General features: G+C 37.2%; 3 protein-coding genes across 5 annotated transcripts; 1 reads left to right on the top strand and 2 right to left on the bottom strand.

The window, feature by feature from the left end:
* Positions 1–26: 26 nt before the first annotated feature.
* LOC112571488 (transcription factor E4F1-like) lies at positions 27–9551 on the top strand. Of its 2 annotated transcripts, none has more exons than XM_025250495.1 (15): positions 27–146; positions 638–916; positions 1422–1512; positions 1874–2096; positions 2591–2717; positions 3180–3258; positions 4269–4503; positions 4701–4781; positions 5000–5158; positions 5303–5385; positions 6335–6501; positions 6980–7197; positions 7691–7890; positions 8297–8466; positions 8793–9551. In XM_025250495.1, exons 1-13 carry the CDS (start codon positions 89–91, stop codon positions 7868–7870), a joined length of 1980 nt encoding a protein of 659 aa, XP_025106280.1. In that variant the 5' UTR covers positions 27–88; the 3' UTR covers positions 7871–7890; positions 8297–8466; positions 8793–9551. The 2 variants fall into 2 exon arrangements, with proteins under 2 accessions (XP_025106280.1, XP_025106288.1); XM_025250503.1 differs by having other exon boundaries at positions 76–203.
* Positions 9552–10937: 1386 nt separating this feature from the next.
* On the bottom strand, positions 10938–18816 carry LOC112571537 (SUMO-conjugating enzyme UBC9-B-like). 2 transcript variants are annotated; one of them, XM_025250580.1, is made up of 7 exons: positions 17879–18816; positions 15148–15231; positions 13422–13505; positions 12961–13033; positions 12574–12683; positions 11979–12058; positions 10938–11726 (listed from the first exon to the last, which is right to left on the bottom strand). In XM_025250580.1, the coding sequence occupies exons 1-7, from the start codon at positions 17915–17917 to the stop codon at positions 11648–11650; spliced, it is 549 nt and encodes a 182-aa protein (XP_025106365.1). In that variant the 5' UTR covers positions 17918–18816; the 3' UTR covers positions 10938–11647. The 2 variants fall into 2 exon arrangements, with proteins under 2 accessions (XP_025106365.1, XP_025106372.1); XM_025250587.1 differs by lacking the exon at positions 17879–18816 and adding an exon at positions 15434–16513.
* A 136-nt stretch (positions 18817–18952) lies between these two features.
* LOC112571549 (SUMO-conjugating enzyme UBC9-B) lies at positions 18953–22956 on the bottom strand. The gene is made up of 7 exons (XM_025250602.1): positions 22837–22956; positions 21989–22058; positions 21220–21303; positions 20641–20713; positions 20256–20365; positions 19778–19857; positions 18953–19377 (listed from the first exon to the last, which is right to left on the bottom strand). Exons 2-7 carry the CDS (start codon positions 22052–22054, stop codon positions 19302–19304), a joined length of 489 nt encoding a protein of 162 aa, XP_025106387.1. The 5' UTR covers positions 22055–22058; positions 22837–22956; the 3' UTR covers positions 18953–19301.
* Positions 22957–23059: the final 103 nt, after the last annotated feature.

Raw genomic sequence — 23059 nt, 5'->3', positions numbered from 1 at the left:
GATATGACCCCCTTCAAATCGTCGGCAATGTCCGGAAATCCGAACGTCACAACGTGAGATTTTTGTGGGTTGTCGCAAAATCGTCACGATGGAAAAGGAGAACGACAGTCCCACGACCGACAGTATTGCTTTGCTAGAGGCTCAAGGTAGCAGACGATAACTTACTGCAAATTAATCATTATCTCTGATATAATCGTCATTGTGTGAATCTTTTGGTCCACATTATGCACTTTTATTTTTACCGTGTCTTTGGATTTTAAGAACAACCAATATGGCTGCGACCGTTTGAAACCAAAAGACAAGCTTCAGTTCTAGAGTGTAAAACTGTTTACTAAAACTTAAAACTGATCCATTCGCAGAAAGTAGTGTAAGGAAATTTTACACTAGTATTAATCTGTAGGGAAATAAAACGAAAATAAGGAGCTTAAAATGAGGACCTTGCTACACGTTTTATTACTCGATCACATTGTATGCTATACTGTTGGTAGACTATCTTTACTTTCTTATTCTAAATCATATTTAATACTACTAGTAGAATTAGTAAGAATAGCCGAAAACTGATTACAAAACTTTCGTTTGACTGTCATGTTCATCTTGTTTATACTTATCTATGACTTCTCGCGTTATATTTTTACAGGCATCCCTACCGATGATGAAGACGACGATGATATACATTTTTGCAAAAAGTGTAAACAGGTGTTCAACAAAATCGAAGCATATCTCGAGCACAAAGTCAAGCATGAAAACTTTAAAGTTACCTACAATCGGTCTTCTGGTGACCGACGCATGGTTTTACCTATGCTGGTCAAGAAAGAGCAGCCAGAAACAGCACACAGTATGGGAGACAAGGCCCATAACCGACAAAATAATGTGCATCTTGAAGATGAGTCTGGAACAGGACAAAAGAAAAGAAGGCGTATGTATTTAAGTGCACTCTAAATTGTAATTTTTTCAAATAGGTTCACACCCTCGTGCACCAAACAAAAATCTGTATGTGTATTTATTGCTTTCAGTGAATTACAAAAACTGACATCGAATGAAGAGGTTCATGTTTGTATGCAGCTTAAAGTGCCATTTGAATACATCATGATCCAAACTTTTTTAAGTTTTAAAGAACTCTTTATTTATAAGCTATAATTTATATTATAAATATTAATCCCATTATTAGTAGTATGATGTTGAACTGTGGACCACTGATTTTATATAGTCATGATATCTGTGTTAACTTGGTTGCTTCCATGAAGTATTCCTTTCTATATCTGTCAGTAAAGACAAAAACAGAAACTGCTTTTATGAAATCATCCATTTTTCCCCTGCTATCTTCATGACTTTATCTGATGCAAGAAATGAAACTGAGGAATTTCTGCCTCCAAATTATTTTCTATTGCTATATACCAAAATGCTTAGATTTATTGTTGCAGGGCGTAAAAAAAAGATGTCTCATTTGGATGTGCAGCTGATTGCAGAAAAAAGTACATACATCTGCAACAAATGTGATCGTAAGTTCAACAGGTAAAGACAAAAGATAATAGTATGTCCTTATGGCCAGCAACAGAGAATATTCTTTTGTTAAAGATTTCAAAGGGATAAGGGGAGGAATCCATTGCAAGAGAGCAAATAACAGCACTAGGTCTACATAAAAAAATGGAGCAAAACATTGAGCACTGTGAAAATATGCAATGGTATTCATAAATAAAGGAAGGAATAAATGTAAAATAATGTAATCAGGAATATTTCTGTAAGAAAAGATTTTTGCAAAATGGCCTTTGTACTATGGGTTAGTCATATTATTCTGATGGTTCTTCTTATTAGAAAGTCAATGACTACTCTGTAAAAGTGAAATTTTAGATGGAAAGTTTGGGGTTTTATTCAGGGAAGCATCCCTCAAGTGGCATCTACAATTTGAACACAATGAGGATGAAGATAAGGATGATGACGATGATAATGGAGATGATGGTGTGCCAGATTATAGTGATGATGCTCAAGATGAAAATTATGTAGACAAAAGCCTTGTTACTGTTAAGCGGCCAAAGACCGATGATGACTATGGATCAAGGCCCTTTACCTGTGATGTCTGCAGCATGAAATTCAAAGAGGCAAGATCATTAATAGCTTTCTTTTTTTTTAAGTTTTTGCATCTGTGTGTTCTTATATGAGTGTGGGCATGAGAGAGGGATAAAGATTTGCATATCCTTTGAACATGCATTGAAAACGCACCTCTTCCGTAAACATTACTCCTAACAACCTTTCCCATAATGCTAGTCCTTTTTCACACCCTTCCTTTTGCAATATCATGTTACTTTCAGCTCTTGTTCTTGTTATTTGGTTCTCTTTGTCTTTTCTGTATTTGATTTTATTCATTGTTTAGTATGGTTGTTTATTCTTTTATAGCTCATATGTTATTTGTTTTCCTATCCCTCGTATGCTGTCCATGTTTTGTTCTTGTTCTTAAGCGCTAAGAGCATACTCCTTAGGAGTATGAGTATGCGCTTTACAAATTTTTGCATTTATTATTTTTATCTTCATAATATCTTTAATTTACTTCTCTGGGGCTAATTTGTTAATTTTTTTTCTAACCTGAAAACGACAGTTGCCAGTTCTCAAAGCCCACATGCTAACCCACTCCAATGTTCGACAATACAGATGTACCTATGAGGGTTGCCCATATGCTTTCAAAACCAAGGGGTCACTGACAAGACATATAAGAAGACATACAGGTATTGCTGAATCAAGAGTGACAGCTGCACTACTGATAAAGCATTAGAAGTGGAAAAAATGTATTTGAAAACAGTATCAGAAAACATGAACTTTTTGGTGTTTTTTAAATATGAAACAAAAGTAAGATCACTTGCTCAGGCAAAACAGGTTTTGTTTGTGTGCTGTACTGTAGTCTGTAATGTTTTACTTTTTGTACTCTTACACCATTGTTATCCAAAAAGACAGTATAATGACTTTAGACAAACTCCCTATTTTTTTTTAAGTATTTGCTGGAACATCTCTTTTATTTTTTTTTACTGTTCATTTTGAATATGAGTTGTAGAAAATGTATTTCATACATGTCATTAAAGACACCTTTATGAAATAATCCTTGGCAGACATTTATCAACCATAGAGTTTTTCTCTAGAATATGTGAGTGTGCTGCAAAAAGAAAATATTGATGTCCATAAACTTTTTTTAGGAGAAAGACCATACTCCTGTGAGGCATGTGGTCGCAAATTTGCAGAGTCTGGTGCATTAACAAGGCATATGCGTGCAAGGTTTGTTGCTAAAAGCATATTTTAAAAAAGCATTTTGTTATCTTCTAAAGCATTATTATCATTACATGCACACATATATTATGTTGAGTTGTATTTTTAATAAGAGAATAATGTTTCCAAAGAATTAATCATTTTATATCCATGTGTTGGTCTAGACAAGGGGTGGGGAACTTAAGGACCTTGAAATGATTTGATCTGACTACTGCGGCATCTGCAGGGGGAATTAAAAGCTAGAAATATAGTTGCTTTTTTCAAAACAGCCTAAATTTCTATCAAGGGAACATAACATAAAAAGAGACAAGCAAGGACTGGTCATAGTGGGATGCAGCCCATCAGACTATTGCGGTGACTTGGAGAACAGTTACTGCCATGCAGGCTGGGAATGTACATATTGCAAAAGTGTTAAAACCTATGGCAAAACTATGACTTGGCCAGATAAATCAGTCTAATTTTAAAATTGATAATTGTGCATGACCTGCAAATGATGTTATAAATATTCAAATAGCCTTTAGGCAAAAAGGTTCCCCCACCCACCCTGGTCTACATAGACAATATCTGGCACACGTTTTAGTTGAATCCTATGGTGTTGAAAATCTTTATTTCTTGATATATTTCTCAATGTTATATTTAAAATATAGTATCTAGGTTAGAAGAGAAGTTGTGAAATTGAAATTAATTTTGTAGCAGATTATTGGAACCAATTTAAATTTGATGATTATCCACATGTTTCAACGTCTATAGCTACTATCTGAAGTGCTTATTGAATTAAAAAAATTTTATGACAGTATACCTCTGTATATAGGTATGCAACTACATATTTTTCCAGCCACACCCAGCATATAGAAAAAAATTCTTTGTAAACTTAAATTTGAGAAGATATTATTTTTTCAAGTTCCAGGTTGTGCACTGATGTATTAAAAATTGTGTTACTTTGTGCAGGATGAAATTTGTTACTTCCTCTTTATTAAATTGCATTTTTAGGAGACACATTTGAATGGACACAATTTCAGGAATCCCTGCATCTCAAAGACGGATGCAGACTTGCCACGTTATGGCAAAAAGTGGTCCTATGTACCAAACATTCCAGCAGTTGTTGGTAGTGGTGATGGAGTGACAGATGAATTTTTACCCGTGGTGCCTGGTGACACTGTGACCCTCGTGCAGGAGGGTGAGGATGGGGAGCAGATTATCACCCAAGCACAGATCATCAGCAGCAGTGAAGATGTTGGGGCTTTCGAAATGGAGGTGATATGTTGAATCCGTGGCAAGCAGCTAAACATTCTGTGATGTAGATTTAAATTATTAAGCACTGAATGGGGACAGTTTACCTGCACACACTGCCACAGAGAATGAGACTGAATTTAAAAGAATTTGTATAGAATAGTGTGAAATATAAGGTAACGCCAGAGGTGACTGATTCCCTCCCTCTTGATGCTTTGCAGATGGAGGAAGGAGAGATTAAAGAAAGTGAAGTGGAAGACACAACTGCTGATTTTGAAAATTTGGCGTTAACACAGTGCAGGGTATGTTAATTGAAAACTGGACAGTCCTTTGAAATGTGCACATTATATAGAGGTTGTAACAAAGGTGATTGCAAATATCATTTTCAAGCTGCATTGTTTATTTGATGTAAAACTAAATTTTTTGTGGAAAAAAATATGTCCACTGTCCTGTCCGGGAATTAAAACAATTTTTTTCATTCCAAAATCGAACCTAAATTTTCTCAACTTTTCTTTTTTAGGTATGCAAGGAAGAGTGTGTAGAATTAGAAGCATTGAGGATTCACCTACGTACACACCTTGCAGACCTAAATTTTCGCTGTAGCCTCTGTCATTTTGTGGCAGAGACCAGAGAGGAGCTGCAAACCCATCTGCAGTCTAAACATCTCAGTCAAATCAAGGTTAGTGGCTTTGCGTCATTTATTTGATGGGCAGTGGTTTACTCCCAACAGTGTTTTTACTAAAATATTGTGAGTGCATGAGAAACTTGTTAATGAACACAAGCTATGTTATGATAAACAGCAGACAGTATGTTTTCTCTCCAGGGAATAGATGCAAATTCATTGCTGCCGTCTCATGGAACTTCTGTTGAAAACTCAAGGCATGATATTACGCCTAAAAATGAAAGGTAAAATAAGTGTATATCTTTTAATTCATTTGTAGACTTTATGTCATTAAAGTTTGATTTTTCATCTGGCTGTTCTTTCAGAAAACTTTTATATTAAACCTTAGTGCAAGAACTGTAATATTGCGTAAAACAATGCACAACCTTTTGCTTATGTGTTTATTTGTATAGTGCTTTTCCCCACCATTTAAGGTGGGCTCAAAGTGCTTTACTAAAAAGAAAAACTAAAGCGTAAATAGAATCACTGAATATTTGAGACCTTCGCCTATCACAGTCTATAGCTAATAGGCACAGGCAACACTGTCAAACTGCAGGATGACCACTTCTGATGATGATGACTCATTGATGTTAAGAGTGACCGTCACCTTGTTTTCTGATAGTGGTGAAAAGGGGATGTAGTATGGCTGACTTGCTGGTGGAGAATCAGTTGAGATTTGGAACAAGCACAATGCAAATTACTCTTAACAACCTTTCCCATGATGATAGTCCTTTTTTACACCCTTCCTTTTGCAATATCATATTACTCTCAGCTCTTGCTCTTGTTATTTGGTTCTTTGTGTTTTCTGTATTTCATTTTATTCTTCGGTTGTTTATTCTTTTATAGTTCTTATGTTATTTGTTTTCCTGTCCCTTGTATGATGTCCATATTTCGTTCTTGTTCTTAAGCACTAAGAGCATGCTCCTTAGAAGTGTGAGTATGCACTTTATATTAATTATTATTAATGCTTTGCTACTGATTTGTCTTAACTTTTATCTCTCTTTAGCCTCTTGTCACTCTTGAATCTATTAACTTTACCAGCTACTAGCAGTAAGAAAGATGTAGTACAATAAGGTTTGCTTTTGGTTAAAAATGTGATGATGAAAAGCTGGAAAAAGTAACCATGTGTAAAATTAATTGTTTTTAAAAACATACATACATTAGTCACTTCCCTGATTATTTACTTGATAACAGAGAGGCACAAATTGCTGTGAAGCAGTTACTGGAGCTGGCTCAAGATACAGGCCCTGATATTCAAGTGCATGAGTCATTGAGTGTCCGTGCCATTTGCCGCTGCCCTGTCTGCAATCGAGCTTTCCGTGGTGCCAGCTACATGCGCCAGCACATGAAGAGTCACACAGGTTAAAATTCACCAGTGGTGTCTTGTGCAATTGATATGCTCTTTATATTATATTAACTACAATGAACCATAAAATGTACCACATTACCACAGCCATATTGGTATTGTTGACATTTTAAATTATTTTTGCTACTGACCCATAGTAGTGGCTATCTTTAACTCAAGTTCATATCTGTGGGCATTGAATTAGTATTTCTTGATTAATTGTCTGTTTCACTTTCTCATTCTTCTGCTGTTTTAATGTCTCTTTTGAAAGCTTTTCCCTTTCAGTAAGCTGCTACTGACAAAAAAAGTAGCAAATAGTAAATAAGTGCATTAACATAGTATTACATCCCCCCAGTAAATAAGTAAAAACAATTTTTATTAAATTGGCTTTAAGACATTATTTGCTTTTTCAATGTCTAGAGGCATATCAAAGAAAGCAGAATTGAAAATTGCTTTTACTTTATTTGCATTCACATGGATTGTCTGCTTCACAGGTGACAGACCACACATCTGTTCCATTTGCCCCAAGAGTTTCACAACAAAAGATGCACTCAACAAACACTTGGTTGTGCACACAGATGATCGCAATTTCAAGTGTGGAGTGTGTGGCAAACTTTTCAAGCGTATTGGTCATGTCAAGGAACATCTCAAGATTCATAATTCAGACAGGCCATTTGCCTGTACATTTTGTGACAAGGCCTTCAAGACTCATGTAAGTACTTCCCCTTTAGCACCTCACCTCCACTGCCACCATTCAAGGGAAGGAATTCTAGTAAGTTGATGCTCAGGGTGCAAACATGCATTCACCAAAGGAGAATATGGAGAAGTAATTTTGCATGATCTTGTTTGCTTGCTTGGAGTATGAAGTTTGGAGGTTGTTGAGAAAAAAACAGGACAGCAGACAAGAGAGAATTACACAAAAAGTCTTAACAAAACAAAAGTACAGGCAAGGATGTGGGCAGTCAAAATAGAAAGATACCGATGGATTGTGTTGATATTGCATATAGCACAAATATATGCAACTCAGCAGATGTTAGAAACAAAAGTGCTTTCATAAATTAGACTTAGTCACACTTACATGTCTGCATGACAAACATGGTAACAATAAGAATGACATTAAAGTCATACAGGGTTGTTAATGCAAAGTATAGATGGAACTACCAGTTAACATGCTGACTCATTTTCTCTCTGTCTCTCATATGCAGAATGCTCTCAAAGTCCATGTGAGAACCCACTCTGATGTCTTCCCATATGAGTGTCGAATATGCCACAGACATTTTCGTGAGAAAGGTTCATTGCAACGTCACTGTCGCATGCATACAGGAGAACGTCCGTTTCACTGTTCATCGCTGTGGCCGTGGATTTGCAGAACATGGCACACTTAACAGACATCTAAAAGCTAAAGGTGAGAATGTATGGCCATTTGTTATCCTGTCTTAGTGGGAGCCTTGTTTTTTTATTCTCATCAGTTTGACTCACAAGATTTCACTTGAATCGCTAATAAATTTATTTCACTGTCAAACTTTTACTAGTATATTTTCCACAGTAATGAATTCTCAATATTGTGCAAAGTTTAGATGCTAGATTACTGAGTTTACAGCTTGAGACACTGCATAAAATGTTATGGTAACAATAGAAATTTAAAAGAACAAGCCTTGGTACCTTTCTGAAGATGCTGCATGAACAATTAAAATAAGCACTTCTGGTTATGTGTTTTAATACTTTAAATGTAAATACAAATACAGTATTATTGTGGATATATAAGTATGTGTGCTAATAATGCATTTATATGAAATATTATTGTGTAACAGTGCCATGCCAGAGACAGGCTGGCTTAACACACCTGCAGGTTGAAGACTCAGAGGCAAAACAAGCTCAGCATGATTCTGATATACCCACTGTACTGGCAGAATTTTCTTCTGTCGTGGCAGACACCCAGCAGTACATAGTCACTAATGAAATTAGTGAGGAAGACCATCAGGTACTTTAAAAATCATGATTATTAGTTTTCTTTTGGTTCCTATTTGGATACTAAATATGCAAAGTGCTGTAAGATGGGGTTATGTTTGTTTCTCAATCAGAGAATTAAGCACTCTGCTGAAAAGTATGAATGATGACCCTTTTGTGGCACAAGCATCAGCCAGTAGATGGTCATTCTTTTATTGTGAAAACTTATGTAGTGTTATACTGTTATAAATTTGTTTTAGCAGCAGAAGGAGTTTCAGGGCCATGAGCAAATTTTCTTTAGTGTGTGAATTTCAGCATCTTTTATTTCCTCACTTTGTGCTTGTTTGGTCATATTTGCAGACAACAGAATATGTGGTCCTTGCAGCAGATGAAATTCAAAATGTGGAAATAGTTACCGAGGGTGATATTGATCCTGCTGCCATTCTGGATACAATGGTTGATGGTGAGAATTCTTATGTTGTTGTCAGAGAGCCAGGCAACAACCTTCGTATAATTGACTCTAGCACTGGGTTGACCATTGCCACCATGCCAGCTGACTCAGATTCCATGCACGCTGTGGCCTACATGTCAGCCACAGAGGTGGAGACTGGCTCAGTCATGGTGCAGACAGAAAGTGACTCTGTAAGTCTGGTGAGTGACCACCATGATGGGGCTGCTCCACTTCACACAGCCTTGCTGGTTGACACTGAAGCAATTGTGAAAAAGGAGGCAGAGACCATTCAAACACATTCTCATATAATGACCTTGGAATCTCAAACTATAGGGGAGTCACCTGACTTGGTGGAATCCCAGGCACAAGAAATAGTTGTGGAATCGCACATCTCTGACACAGCAGATCCAACTTCAAGTACCCCGGCTTCCTCATCCTCTCAGATCACAGCATTGTCACTCCCTTCCTAGCATGTATTGCTTCAACAAAGGACTCTGCTGTACTGTTTGTGTCAACATAATTTTTCATAGAACCCAATATCATTGTCATGGATGAGTGCCTGTGTGTCTGTGGCTTTTGTAGAGGTCGTGCCACAGCAGTGCCGTGTGTTGTTTGAGCATTTTCAGCAACTTTCACTTTGGATGATTAGTAAAAGTTGATAATATTTTCACTTTTTTATGTGTGGATTTATTGCATCACAGATCAGGTATTTAAATGGCAGCAGTGTAAAGATTCTTCTGACAGCACGTAGCTTTTCAGTGCAGGTAGATGTATTTCAGTGGGTACTCGAGGGAAGTCTTAATTTTTTTTTTCACGCTTAACAGTGGTGGGGAACTAATTTATCAGGCAAAGTAAAACATAAAGAGAATGTCAGGCTCTACCTTCTAAAAGACATCTTAGAATGGTAGAAATGGGATGGGACCAGCAGTTTGCTTCCTTTAATGGTTTCTTTAACCAGGAAATTATTGTCAAACATTGGATCTATCATGTGTGACAGTCACAGGAAAGGAAATGGTTTGGGGCAGACATTAGGGACTTAAGAATGTGGCCAAACATGCAATCCGATTTTACAGGTTTAATAATATCAATAATGCTGCTACAACCACAGCAGTGAGGGCACCATTGTTGTTGTTCATCAAGACCAACTTTGTAGAAAAATGTGAGCAACACCCTGAAAGCCATAGTAGTTTGTTATGCTCTGAAAAAAAATGACAAGGCATCTACTAGAAATTAATGAGTAACGTGGGACTGTGAGACTTGGGAAAACTTCAGAGCTTAGACACTTTACTGAATGATTTGAAAGATGATGATGTCAATATGAGTAAATTCCAGAAATGTTAAAGTACAGGCTGGCCAGATAAGTGACATGGGCAACGAAAGATCAATCATGGACTGGACATGAAAAATTGCCCACAAACTGACAAGCAAAGTCATGGTTAACACCAACAGAGAGACCTGTATGAATGGAATGCAGCTGAAGGTGTACTTGGGAGTTACCTTTTCAAAGATGGCAGCTCTACAGCAGACATCTGCATCAGGATTATGACAGTGACAGCTTTGGCCAGGTTAGACAGAGTCTGGTGTATCAACACACTCATGTTTTGCTCCCAAGAACAGACTGTACAAGTCCCTTGTCACCATCCTGCTCTATTATTATGAGATAAGTGATAATATTGTCAGCCACTGTGTCTATGCAGTAGTTCCTCTCGTCAGCTGGTACCGATCAAGGGATAAATGAAAAAACAAAAGAATAAAGCTAGACCTTTTTCCATAAGCAGGATGAGAAGTTTATAGTTTGAACAGAATCAAATTGTTCGTTGGAATTTGGAGAATTAGCATCTTTCAATGAATTAAACTGATTTGAAAATATTAATTTTGAACTTGAATTTACTTCTGTTTTAAAAGAAAGGCATGCTACCTGGATCCATTAGAATGAGCTTGATGGATGTGTCGTTTTCTTCTTCGGTTAGGAACCTTGGCTATCTAATAGATCTCTAGAATTTAATAATAAATAATAAATGCAAAATCTGTAAAGAGCATACTCACACTCCTAAGGAGCATTCTCTTAGTGCTTAAGAACAAGAATGAAACATGGACAGCATACAAGGGACAGGAAAATAACATACATAAAAGTGACGAGGGACAGTCAGCAGAATAAGGACATGAGGCAGAGCAGGTGGTGGAGTTTTTCAAAAGGCGGTGTTTACAACGACCAGCACGGTAGCGATGGGTTGTCAGCATTCACAAAATCATAGTAAAGGCAAAGTTTTCTCAAAATGTCAGCTAAACAGGCTGGAAGTTTAAGGGTACCCAGGGGATTCAATAATGCCAACTGAGAAGTCGTGTAGACAAACTGTACAGTCATGTAATGAAAGTGTTAGTGAGGTGAGATTTGGAAAAATTAAGAACAATTATAAAATTCAGAGAGATTTCGAAAATAGAATGCTAGACAAATACAATAATAGATACTAGAGAAAAATCTAAAGTGAGACTAAGTTTGTGAAAAAAACTGAAATGCTTGTTTAAAAAAAAAAAAAATTAGGAAAATGCAACTCAGCAGCATTCACTTACAGAACATTAATAGAATCACATAACAAGATTTATTCATTCAAATAACATTTTTAATATATGTAAAGAGAATTTCCAGGTTTATAAACAGAAATTACCATTGTGAAAACATGCAAAACGATGAATCTATGCCATTGCTATGTCTTGAAATACCCACAATATATTTTTTGGAGCAGTTCAGTTCACAAGGACACTGCTATTTTAAGGGAATTGATGGATCTAAATTCTTCTTCACTTCCTCTTTGACCCTTTTGTTGTATTCATTAATGTCCTTTCTGAAACATTTTTCAGCAAAACAGTAGTATCCCACATTAGTGTTTCAAATATACTTATTTGTATGCATCATAATATTTTCCATTAATGTGATGTCTTTCTCAAGTATTTCACTTTCCTACACATATCCCAGACCAAATTTAAATGTTATTGTTCACCTTCTTTCTTGAAATAACAGATCTTTTAAGATATCATTCATGTTTTATTAATCATTCTTATATGATGATTACAAAAGTTGAAAAATAAAAATTTACATGTAGATTGAGTAGGCATCTGCCTGTGCTGGATCGTTGATATTTGGCTCTGTCAGCAATTCTTGTATTCCAGCCAGTATCTAAATAGTAAGACCATCAAAATTTAACTGATTTTTCTCTCTCCTTTCTTACTCTGTCTCATAGCCTATTCTACAAACAAAAAGGTTCAAATGAAATCGCTTAAACATTTAGCCAGTTAATATACATTCTCAATCCTTTCTTAAAATATCTTCCTGATCATCCCATTCCTCTATCCTCCTTCCTTTCATAACCAATCCACCAAGACAAAAAGTTTGGAATATGCATTTGCTATGTGTTCAGAGCCCTCCTTAGGGCAGATTTTGTGAAGTGTTAACCATATGTAACGAACTATGCAGATTGATTGCTGTTACTTTTCAAACATATAAATGAGGTAGATATTATGGATTCAACATTCATAGGATAGTTACCTTAATGTTGTGACAGGTTAGAAATACACGATTGTTAAGTGCATCAAATATATCATTCATATATATATATATAAGAACTAGTGTTCCATGAAGAATGAATGTGTCAGATATGAGAATGCAATCAATAATTTAAACAAATTACCAACCTGTCTTACAGAAATCGATGGTCTCCAATCTTTTTCAACATCTAAAAGTGAGAGACACACTGTACCAGACGGAAAAACATTTGGGTGGAACAATGGTGGATTGAATTTACCTGCAATATGTTTACAGCCTTCAAAGGAAAGTTGGTACTTTTCACTAGGCTGTGTATTAGAAATTTTAGCAAAATTACTTTGTCCAACATCTTAAAAAAAAAAAAAAAGCATGTTCTTGATAATAATAATAATAATACTCTCAACAATTTTGTGTGCACGCATACATGACAGAAGTAATTTGATGTTATTGATAATTATTGTTATGATTACTATGTCAAATCTAATCCAGTCAAGACCAAATTTGGGACCAAAGAACAATATAGTCTTCACACTTACACTTGGGTGGTGTGCTTGGATAATCTTCATTAAAAATCATGTTCAGCTTGAGTAATGCTCCCTCCCAGATGGTCTTGGAAAGTTGCAAAAGATTTTGTTCATTAAAGAAGTGAATTTTTTTCCACGTAAATGTTAATGTTAGTGCCATTTTTTTAACAACTTAATTAGTAAAACAAGAATTTATATATATGTGTATAGATAGTACTATATTTAGATCCATTCAATCCATTAGTGATAGTCACAATAATGGATAGCATGCTGTCCGATCATTTAGTTTGTGTTACCACATGGAGATAGAGCATACACAAAAAACTACTAACAGGAATAAAAGGGATAGTTTTGGGAACATTTTCTCCAGAAAAAAATTCTTTTGCTAAGCTATTGACTCAATATTTCATGATGGAAAATAAGTTACAATCACTAAACATGTGTTTCAGTGAAATATATATTAGAACACCAACCTCTTTCTTTCCAGGTATCATGCATTCCCAAAAAAAGAGATTTAATGTTCCATCAGAATTTTTTCGTGGTTTTGCCACAAAACCCTGTAAAAATGTTGAATACATTACAAACAAGTGTCTTGATATAGCATCACATTTACAAAACAAGGACTTAGACATAAGACTACACATTTACTTGACCCAAACAACAAATTTAATATCACTGAACACAGTTTTTGATCACCCACTTTAAAACTGCTTTGCTCAAAAGCTACAAATTGCAAGACTAGTCAGTACATGGGCTAGAAAAAAAAAAATATTTTCAGAAAACCCTCATCTACGAATATTCGCATTCATTTAATTACAATACACATGTACACAGAGAGAGAGAGAAAGAGAAGAAATTGGGAAAGAAAGCTGTGAATGATTGTTGTGGAGAGAATAGTACTGTAAAAGCTTGAAAGATCATGTCATCACCTGCAAATGACTTTGTGAGAATTGAAACCTGTCAAAACATTTTTGAGCTAGTGTTTAAAAATCTGCAAAGAATCTTTGCTAAATATAGAAATAAAGTAATACATTATCCATATCATTTGTAAAAAGTCTCTTTGTACTAGGCCTGTTAGTCGATAAAGTGTAAAACCACACCAGTTATGTTTACAATTAATGATTGATGAATCACCTAAACCACTTTACTAGTTCATTAACTATAGACATTTGGGGGTAGGTGCTTTACACCGAGCCAGTTGCTAAGGCAATATAATGGCAAAGCAGCCGGCGCTGTGAACAGGTACAATATACTGAGAAAGAACAGTGCGTAGCCGAGGCGAGGTTTGAACCCAGGATGGCCAGTCCTCACTGTATTGGTGACGAGCGCTATAACCGTTGCATCACCTGACCACTCAAAATGTTCATAGAGAAAGAGATGTCTGTTCAACTGTTGCTGCTATTATATAATAGTTACATCCAGTTGATGTGTGCGTAACCAGTATTTTGACCAACCTACACACAAATAGTTTATTCTTCGAGCACCTCCTTTGGGGTCGGCCGGTTATCATGAAGTTTACATTGTGACTTTAATAATCTGTGTTAATTTATTTGCCCGCAACAAGCTGTCACTTTATGTAGATCGTTCAATCCGCAGAACATGGACTATTTCCACTAATATGTTGTTTTACTGCCATGCAGTGCTCAGACGCTCAGTCTGTATGAGATTCATCTTGTTGACGGAGGTATCTCTCGATCTGCTTGTTTACGGCTTGTTTAGATGAAAGTTTCATTCATTTCAGAGGTCTGTAAATCTCTGCTCGTATCAAACCTTTCGAGCTTCATGATTGTGTCTTCTAGAGACCTTGTGAGAAAATGTTTAAGCAGATATTAAGATATCTGATGGATGGTAAAAGCTTTAAACTGTACATGGTTTATCACACACTGCAAAATTGTCTTTAATATTTTATTCTGTATCTTTCTATTTTCAAGACACGGATTTCCCCTCTGGATACCGAAAACTGTCACGACATAGAGGATGGGGTTCGGGGTGTTGTACGTTTTACGCCGATCCAGCAACAATAAGGCTATATATCACTATATGTTGGCAAGGCATCCAGCCATGAAAACAGATGCCAAATGCAAAGAAACACGACATCGAAGTAACGCGAAATTAGAAGATTAGTGCAATAATAGATGACTATGTTTTGATTCGGAGTTTGGAGAAGGCGCAAAAAGAAAAAGCATGAAATATTCTCACGTGTGGATGATCCTTTCTCCATTGCTTCCTTTCCTCATGAAGTCGTACAAGAGCGATTCCAGTCATTCTTCTTTCACCTTTGGACTATATAAGACACAGACCGAACAAGACAGGCAGCTTTAACAGCTTAAGCACAGTTGAGAGTGTCTATAAAGCTTAATGAGAACGAGTTTAGTTCAGTGGTCGTTAGCAGAACATTGCCATTTGCTAAATTAGTTGGCTACGTCGATGTTTGCTAGTGAGTTTGTATCACTCCCTTCATGTTGTTGCAATGAGAAGTATTCACCAGAAATATTGACCACAGAGGGAAAGACGACTCGAGCGCGGAGAACTCATAAAGCGCATGCTCAAAACAAAGCTAGGGTCCACGTGCCTCATAAACATCCCCACTTAATAATTATCGCACTTCTTCCCATCGCTGTTCCCCAGCTGGAAAGCTCGAATATCGACCACTAATTAATGCTCAAATCTCGTAAGCCAGCCATTCGTGTCTGCATTCGCATATCGTGTGACCAGCAAGAATTAAGGGACTGAAGAGTTTATATTCAATGAAGTTTTACATCGACAAATATTCTTCGGGGAATATGATGCGTCGACATTGATCGTCCATTAACACTCTAAAAATACATTCATTCATCTTCGACTTATACCAGTCATGCTCGGCTGGTCCAGCGTTAGTGGTCGCTAGGATGGCGGGGGAAACAACTGGATAGCTGACGAGGTTTGTCACTTGGGCCTGTCGTGAGCGGTGGTAGGCTGGTCTTGCCAGTCTATTTTACTTGCCAACAAAGTGACCCACTCGTCTCACTCAAAACGCGTCATTAATAGACCCAGTATAGTGGGCTAGACGGTACTTCGCAGTCAACACCCCCAAACCCCCCCCCGATCCTTTTTGTCTTCTCACAAAACATATCCGCACCATCCTTATTGCTCCATCTTTCACCGCCCCTTTTCTGTAGCCCCACAAGTATCTTGCCATATCATTTATAAACCTGTCTGAAGTTCACTGGCCAGAGTGAGAAAGCCAGTGATGCATTACAGTTGCTTGTAAGCCAAACAGAAACACACAAGCTGAAGAGCTAGCGAAGCACGAGGACATCTTAGCAGAGATTCGTTTCAGTGTGAATTAGCAGCTCTGACTTGTGTTTTTGTACTTTCTGAACGAAGGTTTACAGACGGATGTTATCAATGACTGTACAGATCTTATCATCAATAATTGTATATTTACAGGATGGGGGGGGGGGTACGAATTTGCATGTACAACAGGGAGAGAACATGTCAACGATCAGTTTTGTTTAGCTGTGGTCTGTCGCGTACCACCCCCAAACGGCGGAGGACTCACGCCCGTAACCGCTGGATGAAGACTCTCCACAAAAACCAGAAAAACGCGCCAAAAAACTGTGTATGTGTATGTATATGTATGTATGTGTATGTATGTGAATGTGTATGTATGTGCATATGTGTGTGTATATATGTGTATGTATGTGTGTATATGTATGAATATGTATATGAATGTATGTGTATATGTGTGTATGTATGTGAATGTATGTGTGTATATGTGTATATATTTCTGGCTGATCCTAGCACAAACGGGTTGTCCACGGAAGAAGAAGAGCAGCTCATCGACCTTTCGAGTGACCAATCCCTGAAAATGGTCTTCCAAACAACACCAGTGCCAACATTCTGGATTAGCGTCAACGGTGCTTTCTGAGAAAGCAATGAAAGTTCTTCTGCCATTTTCAACTTCGTATATGTGTGAGCAAGGATTTTCAGCATTGGCAGCACTGAAGTCGAAATACAGAAATCGTGTGGACGCAGAGGCTGAGCTGCGAATAGCAGTGGGTACGAACATCGCACACAGGTTCGCTTCTCTATGCAACAGCAAGCAGGCTCAACCTTCTCATTAATCAAAGTGAGTGTCTAATAAAACTAATGAAATAATATTTATTAGCACCGCAGAATTTGCTTTAGTAAAATTTCATTAACAGTTATACTTCTTGCAGATACGAACTTTGTTCTTCCGTTGTTGATTTCCTCGACGCCGCGGCGTTCGAGGTTAGCTAAGGCCCCCCCTCCCTGACGTCAGGACACGCGACTCGTGGACAGGACTACGCCCATCAATGGCTGCTCCTCCCTGCCGTCCGGACACTCGATTCGTGGACGGGGCTGGGCGCCCCATCAATGCTTTCCCATCAACCAGCTCGCAGCGGGGACCGAGCAATGGCTCGCCGTCCCCGCCGTCAGTGTGTGACCATGAGGAATGTGAAGAGATTTTTCTTCCATGTCCACATTTAACAGCAGTGAGTTTATGAATCATTTATAGTCAATACATTATTGCAGATTGTTCTGGTAAAATAAAGGACTTGTAAACAAACCCTATTTTGCTTTTTTTTTCCCATTGAAAGAAAATTTTTATGCTGTGTCATCATCATAATGGTTTAAGAGAAACAAAATTATTTCATGTCTATTTAACTTTTGAGTTTGTCTCTGTAACAAATCGCGATTCAGGCGAATATAGTTAGATTTCTATTTTTTTTTTTTCTATTGTCTTTGACATCAGGGGAGGGCAGTCGTGCGGGTGCCGACGCGAACCCGCGCGACTCATTCTTTCACGTCATTTATGAAGTTTGACGTAAGTGAGCGTGGCAAAACGTAACTATGGGCGACGACAGTCAATTGAGGCAGAACCCATGCCAACTCTTCAATATAGTGATTATACACACATACATACGGACGGCGCACGAAAGGCAATATGCAGAAACGACGACATGGATGAAGAGCAAAACCAACATGAAGAATATGCAGAAAAACGTAGGGAATAAAAACCCAAAACGGCTTGTGATGAGAGACCAGCGCCGGAAGAGCAGCGCCGGCCGCCAGGCCCACGGTTTCGCACCGTCCCCCACGTCCGGCGCCGTCCGTTGCTGGATGAAGACTCTCCAGAAAAACCAGAAAATCGCGCCAAAAGACTGCGCGCGCGAAAACAGACAACGCCGCGAGTCAGGGCTCTTGGGATATGTTTACACAGGTGTGTCGCGTGAACTGTCACACAACGACCGCACAGGAGACCTTATGCCCGCCAGGACCTGTCCCATCCCAGGGAAGGCACACAGCCGGCCGTTTTGGAATCAGTAGAGAGTTCTTAGGATATCGTGAGAAGACGTAGCAACGATGAGGCTAGTGGGCTAACGGTTAGCAGCGGCGGTTTCGACCCAATGTATGACTGGGTAAACACATATGGAATGAAAACCATCCCTGACAGCAGCAACGGATGCTCCGAATATTCTACATAGAATGCAAAATCAATGACATTTTGTACTGAACACAGTGGGACACCAGGAACCCTTCTCAAAAGTCAAGCATGCAACCTAGTCTGATTTGGCCATGTGGCCTGGGCCTGGCACAACACACGACCTTTCTTCAGAGTACCTTGGAGGGCAGGGGTGGGGAATCAACACCAAGGGGTACAAGAAAAAGCTAGCTTGCAGTAGTAAAGGAATGGACAGGTCATTCCATGCAGGGCCAACTCACTACCACTGAAGACTGGTCTAAGTGACAAGCCTTATCAGCTGCTGTGTCTATCCAGTTGTTTTCCCAGCAATAAGCACCAGCAGACTAGCATAACCACTTCTCAACTGGTACCAAGGGATGAATGAATGAAGTGCAAAATAATGGAGTTTTACAAAAAATAGTTTACAATAACCCTAACACATTAAAACTTTACACTATGAAGCACAACCATTTTTTTGCGGAGAGGCAGGAAAAACACATGCTCAAAACGTAAAGACAAATAAGCAAGAAAAAGGATCAAACCACAGCATTTTAATGACATAGAGAAATAAAAAGTAACCAATGCAGGTACAAGTCTCTCAGTTTTCAGGTCAATCCTGTTTTAAATTTCTGTTAATCATGATGCAGTACACCAAAACGATCACAATAAAACCATGGAATAAAAAACACCTGCACCACAAGTTTTAAAATTATCAGTTCGAGCAACGTTTGGACAATATCCTTGGGGTCCTTGTTAAAAAAAAAAGCTGGATGGTGACTGACGTCTTGTGACTACAAAATTTGGTGATAAGATGATCATCCAGACTCCTCCCAGCATCCAAATGTCCACTTCCACTTTGTCCTTTTGGTTTTACAGGAAATCTTCAGTTTGCAATCGAGGTGTCCCTGAATTTGAGTGCCTGAGCACGAACTCGATTTTCATATTCTGTCCGATTTTGACTGTAACAGAGTTGATAGCCTCTTGAGCACTGTTTATCACAATTATGAGGTTGAATTATTTAAAAATAACGGCATCAGCTTTTAACCTAGGTTCACTCATATCCTATTCCTATGATAAGGTGTCTTCAAGTCCACAAGCCAAACAGAAAAAATATATATATATGATGTACTTCAGAAAGTAGTAAAGCCACATTTGTGCGTTAGTAAGTTATAGATAAGTCAGTTTCTTACATCCTTATTTCATTGCAATGTTTAAAACTCCATGGGACGTTTGGAAATTTGAAAGTGATTAATAATTTCTCCTTGAATATTAATAATTAAACAGAGGTTTATTCGTGCACTTGTTGGGTTTTCATGATGTACATTCTCTGATCGTGTGTCATTTGTCACTAAACCTTACCAGTAAATAGTGTATGCTTCAGCCTGTGCAGGGTCCTTGATGTTAGGTTCATTGAGCAGTTCCTGGATTCCTAGCAGAATCTGCAAAAGTTGGGTCATTATCAACAACTTTATAAACATACGGCTGAGTATATATTTTAACATACTGAGCTTTGACTGAGAATACAGATGTCATGAGACCTTTGGATGAAAGAAGCACTTTTTCAAACTCTTAAGCAGTATATGATTATGAGAGCAACTGCATTTGATTAGCAGATGTTTCACAAGCAAGAAGAGTGCTAAATCTCAGCCATATAAATGTCCTTTGAATGTCTGCATGATCAGAGCTAACACAAACTGAGTGAAATGCAGGCAAAAAGCAAACAAATTATTATAGCAGACATTTGTGCCTACTTTAAAGCACATTTACTGTTTATACAAGTCCTCAATGTGTCCAATTATAAAATGAATTTTATGGATTCAAAGGTGAACAAATCAACCTGTTTGATTGTAACTGCTGGCCGCCAGTCTTTCTCTTCATCCAAAAGTGATAAGCACACAGTGCCTGATGGGTATACATTGGGATGGAACAGAGGTGGTTCAAATTTGCCTGCAACCAGCACAACTTTATAGCTAACATTTTCAGTTATGACAGCACATCAAAATGAATCTACATAAAAAAAAAAAATATTAACAATCAACCATAAAAATGCTAAATATAAAAAAAGTTTAATAAAAAGAGCATGGCAGTAATAAATTATTGTTCAGACCACACATAAAAATCTTCTTCCAATGAGTCTATAATATACAGGTTTATATAACTAGTAATATCAGAAAGAAGGACATCCACAATCAAAAAGGCAACCCAAAGAAAAGATTACTCACATTTAGGTGGTGAACTAGGATAATCGTCTTTGAATAGCATGCGTAGTGTCAGTAACCCTCCCTCCCATGGTGTCTGAAATAATCACATTTAAAACATAACATCTGGACTACATGTAATGTTGGTCAACATTACAAGGATAACAATCTCATTATCTTTCTCATATGCAGTTATGACCCTCTAAAACTACCGCATTACAAGGTAAATAATACCAAATACTCAACATGTCTGTCTGCTGCCCAATGTTAATGTGTTACAAACAGAACTATTTCTGTACCTTCTTGATTGATTAGGTGGCCAACCCCTATTTTAATGAAATCAGAGTTTATTGTTTAAATTTTGGCAATGTCATACAATAAAAATGGATAAGCCAATATCAACAATCCCTAAACTGCTTAAAGATAGACTTATATTAATATCATGAATTGTCAATCTACCATGTTCCATGTAACTCTTTTTGAAAAATCATAAAACCTCAATAACAGATTACTTTAAAGTTTATGAAAATGAGAAAAAGCCATCTTTAATATCAAGGCATGCACCTCCTCATCTACACTCAACTCCATGACAATATCACTCACCCCTTTTTTACCAGGTATTTTGCACTCCCAATTGTAAAGGTTCAGCGTTCCATCTGGGTTTTTTGTAGGTTTCGCCACAAACCCCTTAAAAAAAATTATCCAGAAAAAGTAAACTTTCTAACAAACAAGCTATTAACAGGCAAGCAAAAAACAAGCAAACAAGACAAAAATACATTTTCTATCCATCTAAAATGAGAACTCCTCTAATATCTATATCTGCAATCCTGGCCACTTATGATTTCAGATAAGTTAGCTTGTGCTGTATGCCCTTCTTGTGACTTACCATAGCGAAACATTAACAAACATGGATATGCCACCAGGAATTATGACCCTGCACTTCCGAGACTGTTCATCAAATACTCAAAAAGGAGGGATGCGGCAATCTACAAATTTCTTCTTCTTCCTCCTCTTCTTCTAATTATTAATCTTTTCTTTTTTTAGATTGACCAAGATGATACAAATAATTCACCATTAAAATATATCTGACAAAACAAGTCATTATTTATCAGTTTATCTTTAAAGTAAAACTATAAGATATACTTTAGAAGACCAGCTGTGCCAACCAAAGACAAACACAGATACTAATTTATTTTTCTTCTGTACCCATTATTCATCCCCCTCATCCCCACAAACATATTTTGCTAAGTAGACCTTTGATTATTGAGGCAAAGCACCAGCAAGGGGCATATGATAGTATTGCTTCTAAACAGGTAACACAGGTAACCAATATATATATATGGAAAAATTAATAATGCTGCCAAAAACTCACAAAAGGGTGGTCTTTTCTCCAGCTCTTCCTTTCTTCTGCTAATCTAGCAAGTGCAATTCCTGACATTGTCCTGCAGAATAGGTTTGAGATAAATCCTGCTTTTTAATCATTGTTCAGGACAGGGAGAAATCCACAATCTTCTAAATGTTTTTCATCACTACTTAAAAAATTTTCAAACTTTTTTTTTTTACTTTCCGCCCAATAAGAAAGATGATTTCAGTTGAAACAAGTTTTAAAAATTGTTTTTTTTAAAATCCTTAAAATGTCTTTTTTCTCATACTCAGTTTCAACAGAAAACCAAAACAGACTTGCCAGTTTCCGCAGGCAGTAATGCGAGCGTGTGCAAAGAAAGAGTGTAGGTGTGTGTGAAAGTTTTCGGACAACAAATTAATAGTTAAGAATGAGCATTGCGATAGCAAATAACCCAATGGGCTGCGTAAGAGCTATAAAAATCCTACCTTTTAGATATTTTCAACGACAATTTTGCCCGGCAATACATAAATTTTGAACTCGTTACCTAAAGTGTATAGCGCGAAAAAAATTTCTAGACACCATAATGCCTTTAATTACTTTAAAGACTGATGATACGATCAGTTTATGAGAAAATCTAGAAAGTTATGCAGAAAGAAACACAAAAACCGTAAGAGTTACTCCATTTCACGCGAACTCGAATAAACAAAACTTCTTCATTAGTTGCACGACGAGGCCTAAACTGAGAAAAAGGCCCATTTTATCTCGGTTCAACCAAATTTATATTACATTACACTAAAGCTATTATGATGAACACACGTTATTGTACATACTATTATTTAGGCGTAATAACTGCAATAGACTACAACTGAACAAACCTTCTACAAATTAATTTTCCTTCCCCGAAATGTCCGGAAGACAGCTACCGAATAATATTTTTTTAAGTAAATGAAAATGTCATTTCGGAAATCAAAAGACTCAAAGTGTGTCATATAATATTGTTGTTTTAAATAGTACTTATGTAAATATGAGAAAGATTATATTAAACAAAATTCGAAAAGTTTTTTAATATTAATCTTTGTAAATTTTAAACCGAACCAG

The sequence above is a fragment of the Pomacea canaliculata genome, linkage group LG1, assembly GCF_003073045.1.
Source record: "Pomacea canaliculata isolate SZHN2017 linkage group LG1, ASM307304v1, whole genome shotgun sequence".
Lineage (NCBI taxonomy): Eukaryota > Metazoa > Mollusca > Gastropoda > Architaenioglossa > Ampullariidae > Pomacea > Pomacea canaliculata.
This window is presented reverse-complemented; position numbering and strand designations above follow the sequence as displayed.

Bases quoted from the DNA above. Each gene is read 5' to 3' on its own strand.
- LOC112571488 (XM_025250495.1), top strand. From the start codon at position 89: ATGGAAAAGGAGAACGACAGTCCCACGACCGACAGTATTGCTTTGCTA. The intron at 147-637 runs GTAGCAGACGAT...ATATTTTTACAG, and splicing joins TGCTTTGCTAGAGGCTCAAG to GCATCCCTACCGATGATGAA. The intron at 5,386-6,334 runs GTAAAATAAGTG...ACTTGATAACAG, and splicing joins ATTACGCCTAAAAATGAAAG to AGAGGCACAAATTGCTGTGA.
- LOC112571537 (XM_025250580.1), bottom strand. From the start codon at position 17,917: ATGTCGTCGTTTCTGCATATTGCCTTTCGTGCGCCGTCC. The intron at 15,232-17,878 runs GTATGTATGTGT...TGTCTTATATAG, and splicing joins TTGCCTTTCGTGCGCCGTCC to TCCAAAGGTGAAAGAAGAAT. The intron at 12,684-12,960 runs GTAAGTGTGAAG...AACATATTGCAG, and splicing joins TCCAAGCACACCACCCAAGT to GTAAATTCAATCCACCATTG.
- LOC112571549 (XM_025250602.1), bottom strand. From the start codon at position 22,054: ATGTCAGGAATTGCACTTGCTAGATTAGCAGAAGAAAGGAAGAGCTGG. The intron at 20,366-20,640 runs GTGAGTAATCTT...TGCTGGTTGCAG, and splicing joins TCCTAGTTCACCACCTAAAT to GCAAATTTGAACCACCTCTG. The intron at 19,378-19,777 runs GTAAGGTTTAGT...ACTCTGTTACAG, and splicing joins GAAGCATACACTATTTACTG to TCAAAATCGGACAGAATATG.